General features: G+C 39.9%; 1 protein-coding gene across 3 annotated transcripts in view; it reads left to right on the top strand.

Annotated features, from left to right (window-relative positions):
- The first annotated feature begins 252 nt into the window (after window positions 1-252).
- The window catches only part of ATP7B (ATPase copper transporting beta), a 30424-nt gene continuing 12269 nt past the window's right edge, over window positions 253-18407 (top strand). The window contains exons 1-13 of one of the 3 annotated variants that reach the window (XM_027888136.1): window positions 253-754; window positions 6267-7494; window positions 8557-8823; window positions 9951-10114; window positions 10989-11150; window positions 12832-12908; window positions 13277-13451; window positions 14031-14264; window positions 14454-14545; window positions 14665-14792; window positions 15862-16016; window positions 16211-16345; window positions 17083-17277. In XM_027888136.1, the coding sequence (XP_027743937.1) occupies window positions 506-754; window positions 6267-7494; window positions 8557-8823; window positions 9951-10114; window positions 10989-11150; window positions 12832-12908; window positions 13277-13451; window positions 14031-14264; window positions 14454-14545; window positions 14665-14792; window positions 15862-16016; window positions 16211-16345; window positions 17083-17277 (3261 nt within the window). In that variant the 5' untranslated portion in view covers window positions 253-505. Of the gene's footprint in view, window positions 755-775; window positions 1165-6266; window positions 7495-8556; window positions 8824-9950; window positions 10115-10988; window positions 11151-12831; window positions 12909-13276; window positions 13452-14030; window positions 14265-14453; window positions 14546-14664; window positions 14793-15861; window positions 16017-16210; window positions 16346-17082; window positions 17278-18407 lie in introns of those variants that run through there. The other 2 variants (XM_027888137.1, XM_027888138.1) reach the window with 2 other exon arrangements.

The raw sequence follows: 18407 nt of genomic DNA, 5'->3' as shown, positions 1-18407 counted from the left end.
AGGCACATTTTCAGTGTTAGAAGGGACCACATTTAATCCCTGCAATTTCACAGAAGGAAATGGAGTAGCGTTGCCCTCTGTAGGAGCTGTGATTGTGCTCATGGCCACATGCCTGTCTGGCCGGGCTGGTTATGCACTTGCTTGCTGCACACAGGTCATGTTTGACTAGGTTGTGAGAGCAGCCTTGGCTGAGCCTGCTGCGACGCCGTGTGCAGAGATTAGCAGTGCCGAACGCAGTTTGGAAAGCACGAGGGATGCCAATTGGTGGGAAACATTTAAACTGGCAAGGAGAGCAGGTAGCTGAGTGCAGCGAGCAGTGTACACAAGGATCACAGGTTACATTTGGGATTTTGTGATGAATGCCTAATGAGCGTGTTGATTAGGCAGGCAGAACTCTTCAGGCTGTTGTAAATGTAGCTGAAGGAAACGTGGCTGATACGACACCGAATAACTGCTCTTGTAAAGCTTTCTTTTGGCACTGCAGTATTTAAAATCCAGAAAGATAATGGAGAGGAAACGGGACAGTAAAACGAAAAGGGAGCTGTCCTACTTAGCTACTTTAAACGACAGAAACATAACCCTGGTGTCTATTCGTAAGCAGCAGGCAGCTCATGATGTGCCTGAACTACTGATTATTGGTGAAAAGTCCAAGATGGGATCTCCGGTAAAAACAAGCAGTAACTTGCAGAAAGAAGAGAAACTTTTGCAGAGTTACTCCATGGGAATGCCAGAAGTCAATACAGTTGAAAGACAGGTCAGTGAGCTGGTGTGTGTGTGCGTTTTGGGAGGGAAGTAGTGTTTCTGATCTGGAGAATTTAAAACAAAGCATGTTGGACGCAGGTTGTATATTAAAGGAGGTTAAACCTTCTTTATCTAAATTGTCTCAATCCCCATCAGGGATGCCAGCCCCATAACAAGCAGTACACAAATGCAAAGTCCTCGGAAAGTAATCTTTGAAAGCACATGTTAATGATGAGTTATGCGGTAGAAACTAATGAGCATTGTTTCAGCTCCGCCTCTAATAATGCAGAGTGGTGATTCTTAGGAAGGAAACATAGTATTTCTCTTTTTGAACTGCAATTGCTTGAGCAGTTTGACAGAAGCTCGTACCAGTTTATTCTCTTGAATAACAGAAATTGAAGAAACATTAAAAGGTCCTTGTAGGTAAGTAGTTTATTTATTTCTACTAAGTGGGTGCTAGTGAAAGTTTGTGATAAATGTATCTGTGGCGACTTTTTTTTTAATTCAGTGTTGTATATAACTACGGTATTTTTGTAGATTAACTGCTGGGAAAAAGAGGCTTAGGAAGATCAGCGCTGATAAAAACATGATGAGGTTTATTATTTTTAAAAGAGTTTTTGCTGTTTAAAAGGTATGTAAACTGCAGTAATGTAGTTTGGGTCAGTGGATATTGGGAACATTCAAGGAAAAGAAACTCTCAGAAAAAATGTTGTGTTCTTTAAAACTGTGTATGCTTAGAATGGCTTGAATAATTAGTGGCAGACTAGAATGAAATAACAGCCAGGACAGACCAAATATACCTGAAGGTTTTTTCTACCTTGAGTTATTTCTTGTTTGCTAGAAAATAATCATGACAAAAATGACTTTGTTCTGCCAAAGGACCTCTTCTCTGTGTTCACTTCACTGGAATATATGTGTTGCTTTTACTGGAACTGTGAAGAACATCACAGAGAGTTTTGCATTGTTTCAATTCTAAATTAGAAACATTGCATTTACAACAAGGCTTTCCCCTTTCCCATAAAGCAAATGTGGTTTACATAACTCCCTTTAATTTAAAAGTACCTGTTAAGGCCTCTAAGGTTTGTTAAATTGCACTGCAGGTGTGATTTCAGTAAGACTAGCTGTGACTGCCTAAATCTTGCCCCATCATCTATACTGATCTGTACTGATCCTAAATGGGGAATAGCAGTCTCTTTGAAGAAGCATTAAGGTAATTAAATTGGTATTTTGTAAACAAAAGCCCCATAAAGGCTGCTTTATAATAGTATTTTCATTGAATCTTGATATCCAGGTTTAGAAGGTGCTCTTTCCCTCTTTTAAGACTCGGAAACTGTTTGAAAAATAACAAATTGTGTTACAAATAGTTACTGAAAATAGTAGCTACTGACATATGTTAATCTCAGTTTGGGGAAAGAGGGAAGGAAGAACAACCAGTTAAGATCTAATACATTTAAAGAATATTAACTAATGATATGGATGGACAAGTTGCACTGAAAATTAAGGAGGATGAGGACTGAATGTCTGTCCTCTCAGAAGTGCTGTTGTTGTAGGCACGAAATTGAAGACTTATGACCTTTGATATTCTTGTGACTGCTCTGCCCTCATTTTGTTATTCACTGCCTGCCTATAATAAACTGAGACATCTGAAGCATTTAATTAATAGAATGTGGCTTTTCAGTTGTGTTTTGCTGCCTGCCTGAATCCAAAGCCATGAATCAGAGGGTTATGAAAGAAGGAAGCAGGAAAGGTAAAGCACAGATAAAGATAAGATAATTCTTTGGTAGTTGTGTGCTCAAAGGTAAGAGGGCAATAACCGGTTTCAACTCGCAGAGATACAGGGAAAAGAGCAGCCTAAAACCTCTGGAGATAGTGTGTGAGAGGTTCAGTGGGAGATAGTGTGTGAGAGGTTCAGTGAGCTCTGGTATTTATGAATGAGTGGGTGGGGAGAGGCAGAGGGGGAGGTCCTCTATGGGCTTGGCCCCATCTCCTCAGCGGCTGACTGCCTGGCATCATGGTGAGTAGTCTGGTGCTTGAATTTCAGGATGTGAAAATTGGTATCCCTGCAGGCCAGATGCAGGAGGGCAGGAAAGCAGTGCCAGCCATGGGGGGAGAACCTTGCTGGGTGAGCAGAGAGGAGCAGCGTTGTGCCAGATCTTGGTATGGGTGATGCTCACATCAGGGAGTTGTGGGGTTTGCCTGCCACGACCTCAGCCTTGTGCTGCAGAGGACAGGAGTGTTACACTGGCATTTTGGAGGTGGCTGCACCTCTTGGGAAGGGAAAATGGGTAGAGGGATGGCTTTCTTGATGACAAGCCACCCCACAGGGTGACCCATGGAACATGGTGGAGGAGGCATCATGGAGACCCTGCCAAGGGTGGCTGGTGGCTGGTGGCCATGAAGCCAAGGAGAGCACAAACTCTGTTGAGTTCACAGCCATGGAACTGCATCCATTCTCAAGATATCAGTCACTGTATGTGTGTAGGTGAGGGTCTCACCCAGTGCCGTGGTTTCCTCATCTTTGGGTTTTTATCTGAGTTCATTTGTTTTTCTCACATTTATTAGGTATCCCTTCACTGCTCTGTTAAACTCCTAGACTTTGTGCATCTGAATGGGAATGTCCAAAAGAATAGCCCATTTTACCATATTCCTGCACATCAACAGTTTCAACTGCTACTCATCTTGGGTCTCTCTGCTATTTTCCTCTGGTCTAGGAACACCCATCTTGCAAATACACGCCTAGAAGCATTTATGTGCATTCAGTTTTGGTTTTTTTTTTTTTTTTTAAGCTGTTAAACAATACTGAAGGCTTTGTAAATACTTTATTTGTTCCTGTGCACATTTCTTGGTTTTGGGGGGAAATTCTTCAGTGATTTTGCATTTATGTATTTGGTGGAGGGGTTTTAAGGGAAATAAGCTTTCCACATTCCCTCTCTATTTTTTCCTTGTCATTTAAAAATTTATGTGCAAGAATTTTTCTCCTACAGACCATAAACATCTGGTTTTGTAAAGTAGCAAACAAAATATTTTTTGACAATTCACTGAATGTTGATAATGGCCTTTTATGCAAAATATAAAGCAGCAGCCAAGTTTTGATGTTTCTATGGCTTACAATGCATTGAAATAGTAGAACCGGTCCTTGCTTTTATGCTTTTCAAAAGACTGGAGGATAAGAAATACCCTTTAATCTTTTTTTTTCTATTTAATTTGAAATGCTTTTATATCACTGGGTACTTGGGAAAGCTGAGACAGCTGGTGAGAATGGGGGTGGAGGGAACACAGTGGAGTACGTAAGTCCACTGATGGTTCTTGAGTTTCATCTGCAAGTGGCTGCCAGAAACACAGTGAAGGGAAGCAGGAGGGCAGAGCATGTTTGTCTCGCCCATTTCTCACGCTCTGTTTCACCAAAGGATGCAGAAGGCAAATGCCTTTGTCATATGAGCCAAAATAAACGCACTGGGTGAGCTTCTGTAACTCTCATGTGGATTTTTGCTTCACTGAGCATTTGTGATAAGAAGAGGAGGCCACAGCAAGCAAAGTGTCCTTGAGAGACTGAGGATAAGGGAGAGGAGATGAGGTACAATATTCAAATAATATTTCTTGAGGCAGATTTTACAATAAATGAAAGTTTGAGCTGTCTGAGCATTTGAAGTGTGGTGGGTGAGAGACTGTATTCAGATGGGCGTCTTTTCCTTATACAAGGCCAGGTTATTATTTCAAATTGTGGGAAGTCACACATAGGAGGAAATAAGAATATGGGCATCTTGGTCATCTTTGTGCCTAAACAGGGAATCATCTTTGCAGGGAAGTCTGATTAACTAACTGTTAATGTTTTTTTTTGAAAGGAGGGGCTGGTTGCACATTTTGACATATGTTGGGGATTTCAGTAACTTTTGGGAAGGGCAGTGCAAGGAGAGGCGTATGGGTCCTAGGTGCTGCCAGGACTGTGGGAGGAGGAAGCAAAAGGGGAAATTGGGACTAAAATATTCCTGTGAGTCTTCTTCCCCAGCTTGCTGTTGGGGTTGGGATAGTGAGGGGCTGCACCATAATTGCAGAAGAGTTGAAGTCACTCATTCCTCCTCCTTTTATAACAAATACAGTACAGAAAAAGCTGAAAGAAAATGTCTTGTGTTAAATTTTTGCTCTCTTGGTTGTGACCTCGGACCTCATTATTCCCAAGCTGTCTAAGCATGAAACAAAATCAAGTTAATGAATTTTGAATTCTACATCAAATGAACTGGGTGCATTCTAGTGTTAATAAGCAGCCTAAATGCTTCTCATCCATGCTGTGGTATTGAGGAGGGAGTTTTCTTGTGGGTCATAGGAACAAGACTTGGGGTACTGAGCTTGATCTTTTGGCTCTTTCTTCAGGTCCTCTCTGCAGTAACACCCAACATCAGGTGTTTTATTGAATGCTGGAGATCTCCCAGCTTTGAAGGCAAGAGAATAGATTTATCATAGTAGCTTTCATCTAGATCTTTAGTATTTAAAGCTGCCTTAAGTAATGGACATCAATTTTTATGTTCTTTCCATGAAATCTGACAATCTGGGACTTGTCCATCTCCTTCTCAGTCTTCCCCATCACATGGTGCCAGTAACTGGAGACAGAGTCTATGCTCTGAATACCTGTTCTGTGAGAAGCATTGCTGTTATTTTTATCTTTTTAATACTTCATTTTCAAATGAGTGCATTCAACTGTGGAGTTTCAGTACTGCAGAGCCCGTGATCTGACTGAGAGATAGTTCACTTCTGGCTGATCTATTTCATTTCTTGCTGTCTTGAAAATCAGTGTTGGATCAAACCAGTGAGTAGCTCAATTTATAGTCTTTCTTAGGTGCCTCACAAGTAGGTAAATGAAACTAAACCATAGTGGAATATCTGCATATAGTTCTGTGTCTTTTAAGATCTTTGTCAGATATAGATTTTAACTTAAAAGATCTATATATTATATGCAGAGACCCCATGCCTTTGTGTGATGCATATAGCTCTCCAAATGTCATGCAGCTGGTCCTCCCTGCACCAGCTTGTTTCAAGCTTCTGGGATATTCATGATTCTGTTTTCTTGGGCTTTTTGGTTTGGTGTGGTTTGGTTTGATTGGAACTCCTGATGAGCAGTAGCAGATTGGCCAAACTGAGCCAGCTGAGGGCACTGGTGGAGAGGCAGTCAGCATATTCTCTCCTGTGACCCATTGTGCCAGTGACAGTGTACTCTGAAGAGCAGGCCTCAGGCTCTGTGATGGAAGTGCCCTGTGGCTGCAGAGAGCTCAAGTTTTAAATTATTTGGTTGGGGTAGGAATACTGAGTCAATTCTGCTTTTACATCCCTAGTGAATATTTTTTGAATTGCTGCTCAAGAAATGTGTTGCAGGCCTGATTCATCATCGTGGGTTAACACTGTGAAGTGTTTCAGCAGTGTAGACTGACTTGAGAACACTTCTAGCATGTGCTTCAGAGCATATGCAGACCATTGCAGCTTTTACAGGGCTGAAGATACAGGCATTTATTTTTACTCTTCCTCTTTCTCCTTAGGCTTTGTCAAACATCGATTCTCCTCCTGACTGTGAGCTGGAGCCTACAATGAAACATAATTTTGCTTTTGACAACATGGGCTACGAGGAGAGCTTTGAAACCACGCCCTCTTCATCTTCCCAAGAACGTACTGTGACAGTCAACATTGTGGGAATGACTTGCCAATCATGTGTGCAGGCAATAGAAGGCCAAATTTCCAAGGTGAAGGGCATTGTGAGTATTAAAGTCTCCCGTGAACAGAACAATGCTGTTATCAAGTATCTGCAGTCGGAAATAAGTCCGGACCAGATTTGCCTGGAAATTCAGGATATGGGCTTTGATGCCAACATAGCAGAAGAGAAGTTGACAACAGTGACCAAAAATCTGTCGAGCTTGAAAGAAGCAGTAGTTAAGCTTCGGGTAGAAGGCATGACATGCCAGTCCTGTGTCACCAGCATTGAAGGAAAGATTAGGAAACTGCACGGTGTAGCAAAAATCAAGGTGTCACTTGATAACCAGGAAGCAATTATTGCTTACTATCCTTACATCATTCAGCCTGATGACCTCAAGAGACACATCAATAACCTGGGGTATGAGTGCACCATTAAAAGTAAGCCAGCCCCTTTGAAGCTGGGTGTCCTTGACCTCCAGCGCTTGCAGAATGCAAACCCCAAGGAGACATCAGCAAGTTTTGAGGGTGATGGGTTGGATCCAGTGGTTGCTGAGATGAGTAGCACAGCTACAGTGACTGTACGGATAGAAGGCATGCATTGCAAGTCCTGTGTCAGAAACATTGAAGGAAATATATCAGCTCTTCCTGGAATAAAAAGTATTGAAGTGTCTTTGGAGCAAAAATGTGCTGTGGTAGAGTATAGCCCAAATTTAATTACCCTGTCAGCTCTCCTGCAAGCTATTGAATCTCTTCCACCTGGAAACTTTAAAGTGTGCCTCCTTAATGGTTCAGAAGCAAATAAAGGAGCATCTCCATCACCTGCTTTCACGGGTGATCTCATCAAACAGCCTCGGCAAGACCAGACATGCACAGCTGTTATTAAGATTAATGGCATGACCTGCAATTCTTGTGCACAGTCCATAGAAGGGACCATATCAGAGAGACAAGGAGTGCAACAGGTAGCAGTTTCTCTAGCTGGTGGTACTGGAACCATACATTATGATCCAGCTGTCGCTAACAGCGAAGAGTTAAGAGCTGCCATAGAAGAAATGGGATTTGATGCTTCGGTGCTGACAGGTAAGTGTTTTTTCTTCTGTGGGTAGCATGCCAGACTGGGCTGTGTGACACCTGCTTTGAAACTCTTCTAGAGAGAAACTCTTAAAGCATCACATTGGCATTGTCTTTTCTGAATGACTGGCCTGATCTGACCTCACTTAGCAAGGGAGAGAGGTTTCAGCTGTAAAGCACCTTGTTTCAGGCCTTCATAACTGCGCTACTGGGTGTAAGAGTTGAGTTGCGTTATAAAGCCAAAATGTTTGAGAGTTGGTACGAGGTCTTTCAAACAGCTTATCTCCTTACCTACTGAAGTAGGTTTCCTACTATATCTGCAGGCTGCTGTAAGTAGGTCTGTCAAACCAAATGTTTTATGTTCCAGAATACTAAAACCTACAAAGTTAATGAAATCTCTTTCATTTAGAACCGCTTTTTACCTAGGTAAAACCTCTTTTTAGTGTCTTAATCCTTTGACCTTTAGTTCTTGAGTATTTTTACCTGCCTTACTTCACTAAACCTTGCTTTAAACATGGTAAGTGGCAAGATGCAGATACTCTATGGTGGGAACAGCTGCTTTTACGTGTCAGCTGCAGCAGTGCATTTGTTTTGTACACGTACTCAGTGTTTAAGAAGTTGCTTTGATGCACAATCTCCTCTCTAACAAATTTCAAATGTAGCAGTTTTTACCTGCTTCAGCTGAACAGATTTGATTTGAAATAGTTATGTAGTTTACCTGAAATTAATTAGTTCGATCACAACAGACCACATCCTATTGACTTTTTTCATGGGTCCAAACCCTCTGAATCTGCGCTACTACTACAAGTGAGGCAGGGCAGGTATGTGGTGTTTAATTATGATTTGTTTGGTTTGTAATTTGTTGGTACAAGACCTCCCAATCTGTCTGTGGAAAAGGAGGGGATCCTTTCCTGGTGAGCGTGTAGTTTTATAAGCATAGGAACAAATGTACATTATTTCCATGTAGAGACCAGGGTTACTGGGTCACCTTTCAAACTACTGTGAGGCCTTGCATGATTGATACGTTCGACTTGTTTGAACTTTTGCATCATCCAATAACACTGTAAATAGTGTTTGTTCAGTGTATTTGTGCGTTTATTCAAGATACAACCACCACTGCAGAATGTGGGCACCAGCCCGATGCCAGCAAAGCTGCCGTGCAGCCTCGAGCTCCAGAGACTCCTCACCAAGGCTTGGATGCTCTTCGGGACAGTCCTCACCTTGATGGGTCAAACCAGCTCAGTGGAGCAACAGCTCAAAAGTGCTTTTTGCAAATCACAGGCATGACCTGTGCATCGTGTGTGTCTACCATTGAAAGAAATCTGCTGAAAGAAGACGGTAATAAATTTAAGATTCCTATAATGGGTCAATAAGGATCTGTGGGATGGAAAAGGTGTTCTATGTGATTCTATGGAAGAGGCTGTGGTACAGCGTCTGAAGATAAATAGACTAAATGCTCTTTCTTAGTGCTAATATAACTGTCACTGTTTAACTGTCCTGCTGCACTGGTGGACAAACCTAATGAAATTACTTGTATTGTAACAATAGGTTGTTGCAATGTGATAATAATTTAAAGTAAGCGTCAAGACAAGAGCAGAGAAATGATTCTCATTTAGTTTTCAGGGCCTTGTTGCTTTACAGAGCAATCCATCTCCTTCAGAGCTGTTGAGAGCTCTGGCACGTTTCTGATGTGAAACTTACCCTTCAGGGCACATTTGCACAAGCAGGTACGAACAAATGCAAAGTTCCAGTGCCAGGCTAAACTTAGTCAGAGCACTAGAAGTCTACAGGCTGGAGCTGTCTTTCCTCTGGCCATATAGAAGATGAACAGCTAAGCCTTGGCAGTTTCTGATTTCATTTGTGTCAGCATGCCTATGGAGGGTTTTGTTTATTGATTACTGCGTCCCCCATCTCACAGTGATGGTCTCACTGCCTTGATTTAAAAATCCGAGAAAACATTAGCACTTCAAAACAATTTTTTTTACCTATGATTTTTATGTTTTGCTCTTCAATTCTAAATGTAGATTTCTGTGGGGGTTTTATTTATTAAAAAAATGGGGAGATGGGAAACAAGAAAATAAAAAAGTCTAGCATTGTGCTGTGGGGTTTGTTTGGCTCTTTCCAAAGTAAGAGAGTCCAGGATAGAGCTTGCAGCAATAAGTGCAAAGATTGTTTCTGAACATCCTTTTTGTCTCATTAGATCATAACAAAACTCACCTCCCTTCATGTATAAATCTTGCAGTTCCTCTAATTGCTAAAGGGAACCACAATGTGGCTGGATCACAGTAAAAACTTTGCTGTTGTGACTAGAGAACAACGCTAGAAGGAGGCAGAGGGAAATCATTAGGCTTACAGTGTCTCAGAGTTGTTACAGTCCTCACTGACAGTCACTTGTAATATTTTGTTTTTCTTTCCCTCAAAGGGCCTACATTATCTAATATTTTTTTTTTATTATACCACTGCAGGAATTGTTTCAGTGTTGGTAGCGCTGATGGCAGGTAAAGCAGAGATAAAATACAAGCCAGAATTCATACAGCCTCCTGAAATAGCACAGCTGATCCAGAATTTGGGCTTTGAAGCTATCGTCATAGAAGATCATGCAGAAACAGAAGGGCATGTGGAGCTTCTTGTAAGTCATGTGTATTTGGTTTAGGAATAGTCAGGTCTGGAAGAATCATTTTCTTGAAAATACCTTTGCTTAAACACTTACACCTTCAGCAGCTCAGTTCTGGCTTGTGGCTCTATTGTTTCCTAATAACTGAAAAGACAAGATCTGCTTGTCCTAGAAGAACCTATCCAAATGCACTGAAATAAAATGTGATAGTTCTATGTACAGATTGGATTTTTCTTAGCAAGCAGGAATTAAACAGAAGTTTTTTTGTCTACAGTACAGATTCTGAATAACAGAAAATGTGTCACCAAATATGTACTGCCAATGTTGGGGGCTTTTTATAGAGGTCTAAGAACTTTGGATAAACTTAATAAATTGTTTATATGAAGGACAGATTCTTCAAATGTCAGTTTTTATTCTCTGACAGATACCTATTTCAAGACAGATAGCAGTCTGCAGTTGTGTTAATAGATCAGAAGTAATCAGAATAATGCCTTGTTGAAACCACAGGGAAATTTAAGTAAGCAAGGTGAAGTTATATGTGGAGAATTTGGCTTCGCTGGTGTTAATGCAGCTGTTCATAGAACTATATTAGTTATACTATTGCAGTTAATACAATGTCTGAGTGCTGCTATACAAGTACATAGCTGTGACTGTAACAGCTGGTTGCAGAATTTTATATAAAGGGGGATAGTTATATTCTCAGCTTTGTATCATTTAAGACAGCCCTATAAAATCTTTATGCTGAGGCCTTGGGTCAATACCAGAAGAGCTTGAATAGTCATATAGAATTAGTACCTCTGTGAGATCAGGAGGCCTTGTTTCAAATTCATGTGCAAATATTGGGCGAATATGTGGGATTGCTAACTACCTAAATTTGTCTTTTCTTTAGGTTACAGGGATGACTTGTGCTTCTTGTGTTCACAATATTGAATCCAAACTCATGAGAACAAATGGCATATTTTATGCCTCAGTTGCGCTTGCAACTTGCAAAGCTCACATCCAGTTTGATCCTGAAATTATTGGGCCTCGAGACATTATACAAATAATCAAGGTAGGATTTGAGAGTTTTTTTATGTATGGACAATTATAAGGTGAAATTGAAAAGGAAATAGAGCAGCTGATAATTGAGAGTTTTTACCGACTTTTGCAGATGACATAGTTATTATCACATGTTTGTATGGTCTTATGGTGAAGCTGCTGTGCTCCACAGTCGTGTGTAGTCTCACAGGTTGTTACTCTAAAAATACATGCTAAAAAAATACAAAAAGAAACCTTTTTATATCTATATCTGGTAAAAGTGTGATATATTTATTCTTTGCAGTTCTGTGTGTACAATCATGTGTCTCTCATTTCCAGTCATTTTAGTGAAGAGTTAATATTTCAGAAAGAAAATACTAGTTTATTTTGACAGTGAAAGGCTGTAAAAGAAGTTTTGCCCCAGCTCATACCACAAGTATTGCACATCTCTGCACTTACATTTATTCCCACATCAATAGAGAGGAATTTTTTAAACTGGAAAAGCTTGTGATACAGCCACTAAATAAAAAAAAAAAATCCTGGCCTACCAGTAGTCACATAGATCATAAAATGTGCTGTTACCACGGCCCAGATGTGGTCAAAAACTTTTTTTTTTGCCCACCAGAAGGGAAGAGAACATACTGTGTGAGGTGCATGCAGTGAGTAGTCAGGAGGACAGCAGAGAGCATTTGCCCTCTGTGCTCTAGAGTATTTGTTCAGAAAAAAAATCCTAGACCACAGGATTGATGGAGCAGCAGTTATTAACATGTTAACTAGTAGACTATTCAGGATGGCGGAGTAGATATGTAAAACATATATTGCCACAGAAGCATTTCATGATGAAGGTAGGAAGTTTAGATGTATTGTTCTTGCAAGCATGCTTTGGGTTTTTAGGGTTTTTGTCAGGGTGGCATATTTCTAGCCCTAACAATACAATTGCAATCACAACCTAATGTCCTGAGTCAAGACACGGGGAGGTTTGGGTTAGACATCAGGAAGAATTTCTTCACAGAAAGGGTGATTAGATATTGGAACGGGCTACCCAGAGAGGTGGTGGAGTCTCCGTCCATGGGGGTGTTTAGGAAAAGACTGGATGTGGCACTTAGTGCCATGGTCTAGTTAACATGGTGATTTTTGGTGATAGGTTGGACTTGATGATCTCAGAGGTCTTTTCCAACCTAATTGATTCTGTGACTCTTCTGCATTAACTCACTGAAGTATCAGTCAAAGCTGGCTTTCTACTTATATTTGTTTCTGGGATGCCTTACCCTGTAGTCTACATGTTTAAATGGATTTTAGACACTCATTTTTAACTTCAGGTGTGTCTGCTAAACTGTCCCATCTCTCATAATTATTCCAGTAGAGGTGAAAGGGCAGGCATACATTTTCCTTGAGGAGATACACAGCAGAATTCCACCTGTCAGTGGGCGCTTCCTGTACCTAAGAAAATTTGGACACTTACTACATCTATACATTATGTTCATGTATATGTTCATGTTCAGAAATCCTTAGCAGTCCAAATTTTGAGTACTGACTGAAATATCCTCTCGTTTTGGCAGGATCTAAAAATAAATAAGAAGTTGGCATTTATTAAATATGGAACAGTGTCCTTTTCTGGCATTTCTTCTAAAAGTAGTGTCATTTGAGTATGTTATAAGGTAATAGGGTTAGTTTAATCAAAACTAACTGATCTTTCCTCTTTTGTCAATAAAAAGGAAATTGGCTTTCATGCTTCTGTGGCAAGAAGAGATCCAAATGCACATAACCTGGATCATAAAAAGGAAATACAGCAGTAAGCATTTCTTTTTCTCTCTCACTAATGAACATGTCTAGATCATATCTTGTAATTCACCTCTTCCCAGCACTCTTCCCAGTTAATTAGCTTATTCTTGTGTAGAACATATTTAATTTTACTATTCACCACTTGGTTCAAATACTTTTATTACTTTCACTAGTTTTCATTTTTAACTGCTAGAAGTCTATACAGTTAAACATGTGGGAGACACTGAAACTGTCCCTAAATGTTGGATCTTTACAAATATCCCAAAGCTGTGCATTAGAACAGTAGTAATAACCCCAGCTCTGCCCTGTGAGCACACTGTTTGACCCTAATACTGCAGGGTGTAAAACAACCAAAGATTTACAGTTTCTCCTTTTCAGGTGGAAGAAATCTTTCTTATGCAGCCTACTGTTTGGTATTCCTGTCTTAATAATAATGATTTATATGCAAATACCCAGTGGTGACCACCATGGGTCTATGGTGCTGGAACGGAACCTCATTCCTGGATTATCTATTTTGAATCTTCTCTTCTTTATCTTGTGCACTTTTGTTCAGGTATGTCCAGAGTACTCTCTAGGGGTTTTCTTTCTATTCATTTCATATTTCATTTATGTAATGTGATGTGATAAAGACAGGAGACTGGAAAGGTTTAGTGGATTAAGCCTTCTCCCTTGTCTGTACCACCTATGCAGAACTAAGTGGCACTTTTCTGCAAATTGTCTATTCTTATTTACTCACAGTACTTACTGCTGCCAAAGTTGCATCAGATAGTTTTCTGAGTGGGGAAGGTACTGTCAAAATGAAAAAAGACCTGATCATCTGCTAACTAACTGGGTAGCTATAGCTAAATCCTTTCATCTTCTGTGCCTTGTTTACTTTGCATTGCTGAAGAAGAGGATGATATTTAGCTCATTTTGAAAATAAGGAAGGGCAAATGAGAGATGTAAATGGAGTCAGTCTCCCAGGAGACCTGAAGTTATATCAGCACAAAATTTGCATAGGACAGTGATGCTTTCCCTTATCTACTATGTTTTTTAAATTCTACTCTGGGCAGTATTATGTACTGCCTCTGCATTCGCTGCCATGGTTGCTACTGCAGTCCTAATACAAGTCTGTCTGTGCTTACACCAACAGTTTCTTGGCGGATGGTATTTTTACGTACAAGCTTACAAATCGCTGAAGCACAGGATGGCCAATATGGACGTGCTCATCGTACTGGCCACGACAATTGCTTATGTGTATTCCTGTGTGATCCTGATAGTGGCAATAATTGAAAAGGCAGAGGAAAGCCCTGTCACTTTCTTTGACACTCCTCCGATGTTGTTTGTGTTCATTGCACTTGGCAGATGGCTGGAACACATAGCAAAGGTAACTCATCTTCACGCCAGTTATTGTTTATTTATGATAGGAGTAGAATAAAACTATTCAGAGGAATTTTGAGTCAGATATTTCTGATGTAGCCTAGACTATACAAGGTCATTTAGAGTTCATTGGGTTAAGTAGACATTAGCATTTATATATCTCAATATATCTTAAACATTAATCTCTGTTTCTTAGAGTAAGACCTCGGAAGCTCTTGCTAAACTTATGTCTCTTCAAGCCACAGAAGCCACTGTGGTGACTCTTGGACCTGACCACTCTATTGTCAGGTACTTATTTATGAACCAAAATCGCTTCAGCCTGCCTGGGTCACAGACTATGCTTGATCCAGTTAACGTGAAAGATGAGAGCATAAATAATCTGTCTGCTTTACTTGTGTCTTTTGTAGGGAGGAACAGGTAGCTGTTGAACTGGTTCAAAGGGGTGATATCATAAAAGTTGTTCCTGGTGGAAAGTTCCCAGTGGATGGAAAGGTCATTGAAGGCAGTTCTATGGCAGATGAGTCTCTCATTACTGGTAACTCCCCTTACCTTATGGAAAGAAGTGAAAGCTTCTAGAACTCTTTATTACAAGAAAAGAGAGCAGACCCAATGCAAACACTGCTGTCTGAATAACCTCCCACCTTAATGGATACTGTGGTTTGCCTTCATGAGCTTCCTGTGTCTTCAACACCCTAAAAAGCTGAAGAATTTCCGCTCAGTTTGATCACTTACTAGTGTACTGATGGGATGGGTAGAGTCTAAACACTACTGTCATTATTCCAGCGATCTGGTGGGAGTTTCCTCTGGAATGTATTTGTAGAGATGGTACCTTCTCAGAAATAACTTCTAAGGGGTAATGGGGATTGCTGAGATGCCAGGGTATGTATGACAGGACTCTCCCAGTGACCAAGTAAAGGGAAAGAAAGCTTCACAGCTTGACAGTTATTCAGGGTCATGGGACTTTTTCACAGCTTCTGAAATTTTAATTTCATTTTGTAAATAAAGTAAGGATTCAATGTATTGTGCAATTCTTATAAATAAGGTAAAGTATAGAAAAAGTTTACATTGGCATTGGCTTATTTGTTTTAGTTATATATTTACTTGGGAACAGGGACACCCTTAGCTTAAGAGAACAAGTTGTTATCACTAACCCTAAAAATACAGAAAATACAGATTTTCTAGAGCTACTGTTCTCAGAGTGGAAGCATAACAGGAGCTTTTCCACAGAGAAAACTTTTCTAGTCTTTGAAAGCTGAGGATTGTAGAAATAAAGACAGATTGCTCAAACTCCCATGACAATGCAAAGTGTTAGTGGAGAAGTTCCTAGAAGTTCCTTTTTCAACCAATTTGCTCCTTGCCCTGTTGAGGGATGGGATACTGAAAAGTTAAGACCAAGGAAACAGCATTTCCTTTGAAATTAAACCCAGAAAAAGGTTTATGGAAGTGTGATGCTACTTTTACATGTCTTCGCCAGACAGAGATACACAATAGATGATTTCTGGTCATCATTGCTTGGCATACCGAGTTTGCTAACAATGAGCTGAGTGCTAATGGACTGTGTTATTAGGGGTATTGGCTCATTTATTCTTACCTTTTTTTTCTAGGGGAACCTATGCCAGTCACTAAAAAGCCTGGGAGCACAGTGATTGCTGGTTCTATAAATGCACATGGCTCAGTTCTTATTAATGCTACTCATGTTGGTGGTGATACCACCCTGGCACAGATTGTGAAATTGGTGGAAGAAGCTCAAATGTCAAAGGTAAAAACAGTAGAGAAGAAAACCTCATTCACATATTTTGATTAAATAATAAAAAGATTTTATATTTTCAGCAAACTATGTTTTTCCAGACTTCAAAAAAGAATTAGATAAAGACTGCTGCATATTTTCATGAACTCTGCATATTTATTTGTTTTGACCATAAACATGCAAATAACTGGTTTTCTTTTTTATAGGCACCCATCCAGCAACTGGCAGATAAGTTTAGTGGATACTTTGTTCCATTTATCATCATCATTTCAACAGTGACATTGATAGTGTGGATCACAATTGGTTTTATAAATGTTGATGTTATTAAAAAATATTTTCCTGTAAGTAATTTTATTAAGAGTTGGATTTTTTTTCTTAGAATACCTTACAGTGTGCTTAACATACTTCCTGTGCGTAGGTTTTATGTTACAACCTGGCAAATATTTTTGTGCAATGTGGTGTTTTCTACACAGAGCAGATAATTACACTAATTAAAATCTCTCTGCAGGTATAAATATACCTTTGCATTTCCCCCTTAGTTATGCATGGGGTTCTTACAAATGGAAATTATTGGCAGTCTGTCTGGACTAAACATGATCTATAGCTGCATTACAAGGAGCTGAGCCATTCCTATCATGTCTGAAATATTTGTGGACATTCCTGTTCCTGATGGCAGATAGTGGTTTTGGCTTTAGAAAGAAGATGAGCTTCTGCTATCTTTAGGATGTATATTTGCTATGCTCAGGAGCTGTGGGGATCTGTGTACCTGGAAAGAGAGTTCTCCTTTGCTAAGCTATAAAGGAAATTCCATCAAGTTATATTGTCTCCTGGGAGCCTGAGAGCAGAGTCAAACATATGTGTGCTTGAGCAGCAAAAAAATCCAGAAAATACTGTCATAAACAATTCATAACATTGACCTTTCTTTAGCATTACAGTAACAATAACAGATTGCTTTCCTATACTGGAGGCTTCCAAACAAATGTGTGATATTACTATGATTGATTGTACATCTGTATTATCTTCTGTCAGCAATCTTACATATCTAATGTTTTCCCCTTTCTCTTCCTTCTTCTTGCAGAATCAGAGCAAACACATTTCGAAAGCTGAACTAATACTGAGGTTTGCATTTCAAACCTCAATCACTGTGCTGAGCATTGCATGCCCTTGCTCTTTAGGCCTGGCTACCCCCACAGCTGTAATGGTGGGCACAGGAGTGGCTGCACAGAACGGTATTCTCATCAAAGGTGGAAAACCCCTGGAAATGGCACACAAGGTTAATAGTTCATTCTGTACTTTTGTATCTTACCCAGCTGTTGCTGCATGAAATATAATTTCCCAGGAAATCTTGCAGGTCCAAGAAAGACCACAGAAAGTTGTTCTTTTTTTTTTTTTTTTTTTAATTCATTGCTGCTCATTAAGGTGAAGAAGACAAATCTGACCTTTTATCTTCAAAGCAGTCACAGCAAAGTGTTGAGAGCCAACAGATCTTACAGTCTCATGACTATGAGGCTGCTAATCTTCTGCATGGCCTCAGAGGTTTCTGACTTTTGCACTTTCTTTGCCTCTTTTGCAAAAGAGCCCAGTAATCCAATAGATTTTTTTCTTTCCTCAGAGAGCTGTTGTGAAATGCATATTGTTCATGATCAGCAGCTTAAAATGTAGGATGCAAGAGAAAAACCAAATTGTTTGAAGTTGTTTCAGTGTATAGAAAAAAAAGAGAGAAGGGAGGAAGAAAAAACCCTTCAAAGACACAAAAATTATGAAAATAGGAGGAAGAGTTTGAAGGAGGAAGAGGTTTGACATGTCCACAAAGAATGTGAATTGAAACCATGCTATGATAGACTGTATTAGACATATGCAGAACATTTAAGGGAAAAGGATGGTAAGAGCAGTTTAGTCAGACTAATAACTCTTGTTCATATTGGACCACAAGTTCCAAGGCTTTGAAACAAAAAAAAAAAAGACTGCTAAATAATGCTGGGACTTTTTACCTTTTGGATCTAAGCAAGGCTAGGGACAGGGCTTTGAGATTTGTGATTCTGCAAGGCTGATGTGTTGGAATAGCTGGGAATGGAAGAAATGCCTACTTTGGTAAGTTTTCTGGTTCTTATGTTTCTCTCTGCTGTGTTTATTTTCAGCTTTAGAATTAACTTTAGCTTTGGTTTTCATTATATGTTGGGCTCTGTTTTTTGTTTCATTCAAGAACAGTTGGGCTGGCTAACAAGTGACTGCTGGGTTTGGTGAATAGCATGACGTTGATTTTGCTTAGGTTCTTGAATTTCTTTTAGCTTCTTGTACTCTCTGTACCTTCTCTATCACCAAACCACTTCCTGAGTCCTCTTTCCTTAGTGCTATTGTTAATTGTTTAGAACAGCATTCATAAAAGCCCCCTTTGCATCACAT

The sequence above is a fragment of the Empidonax traillii genome, unplaced genomic scaffold (assembly GCF_003031625.1).
Source record: "Empidonax traillii isolate 1590-97213 ecotype Southwest subspecies unplaced genomic scaffold, ASM303162v1 scaffold232:size1090087, whole genome shotgun sequence".
Taxonomy (NCBI): Eukaryota; Metazoa; Chordata; class Aves; order Passeriformes; family Tyrannidae; genus Empidonax; species Empidonax traillii.
Note: the sequence above shows the minus strand (reverse complement) of the source record. Positions and strands in the feature narration are given on the sequence as shown.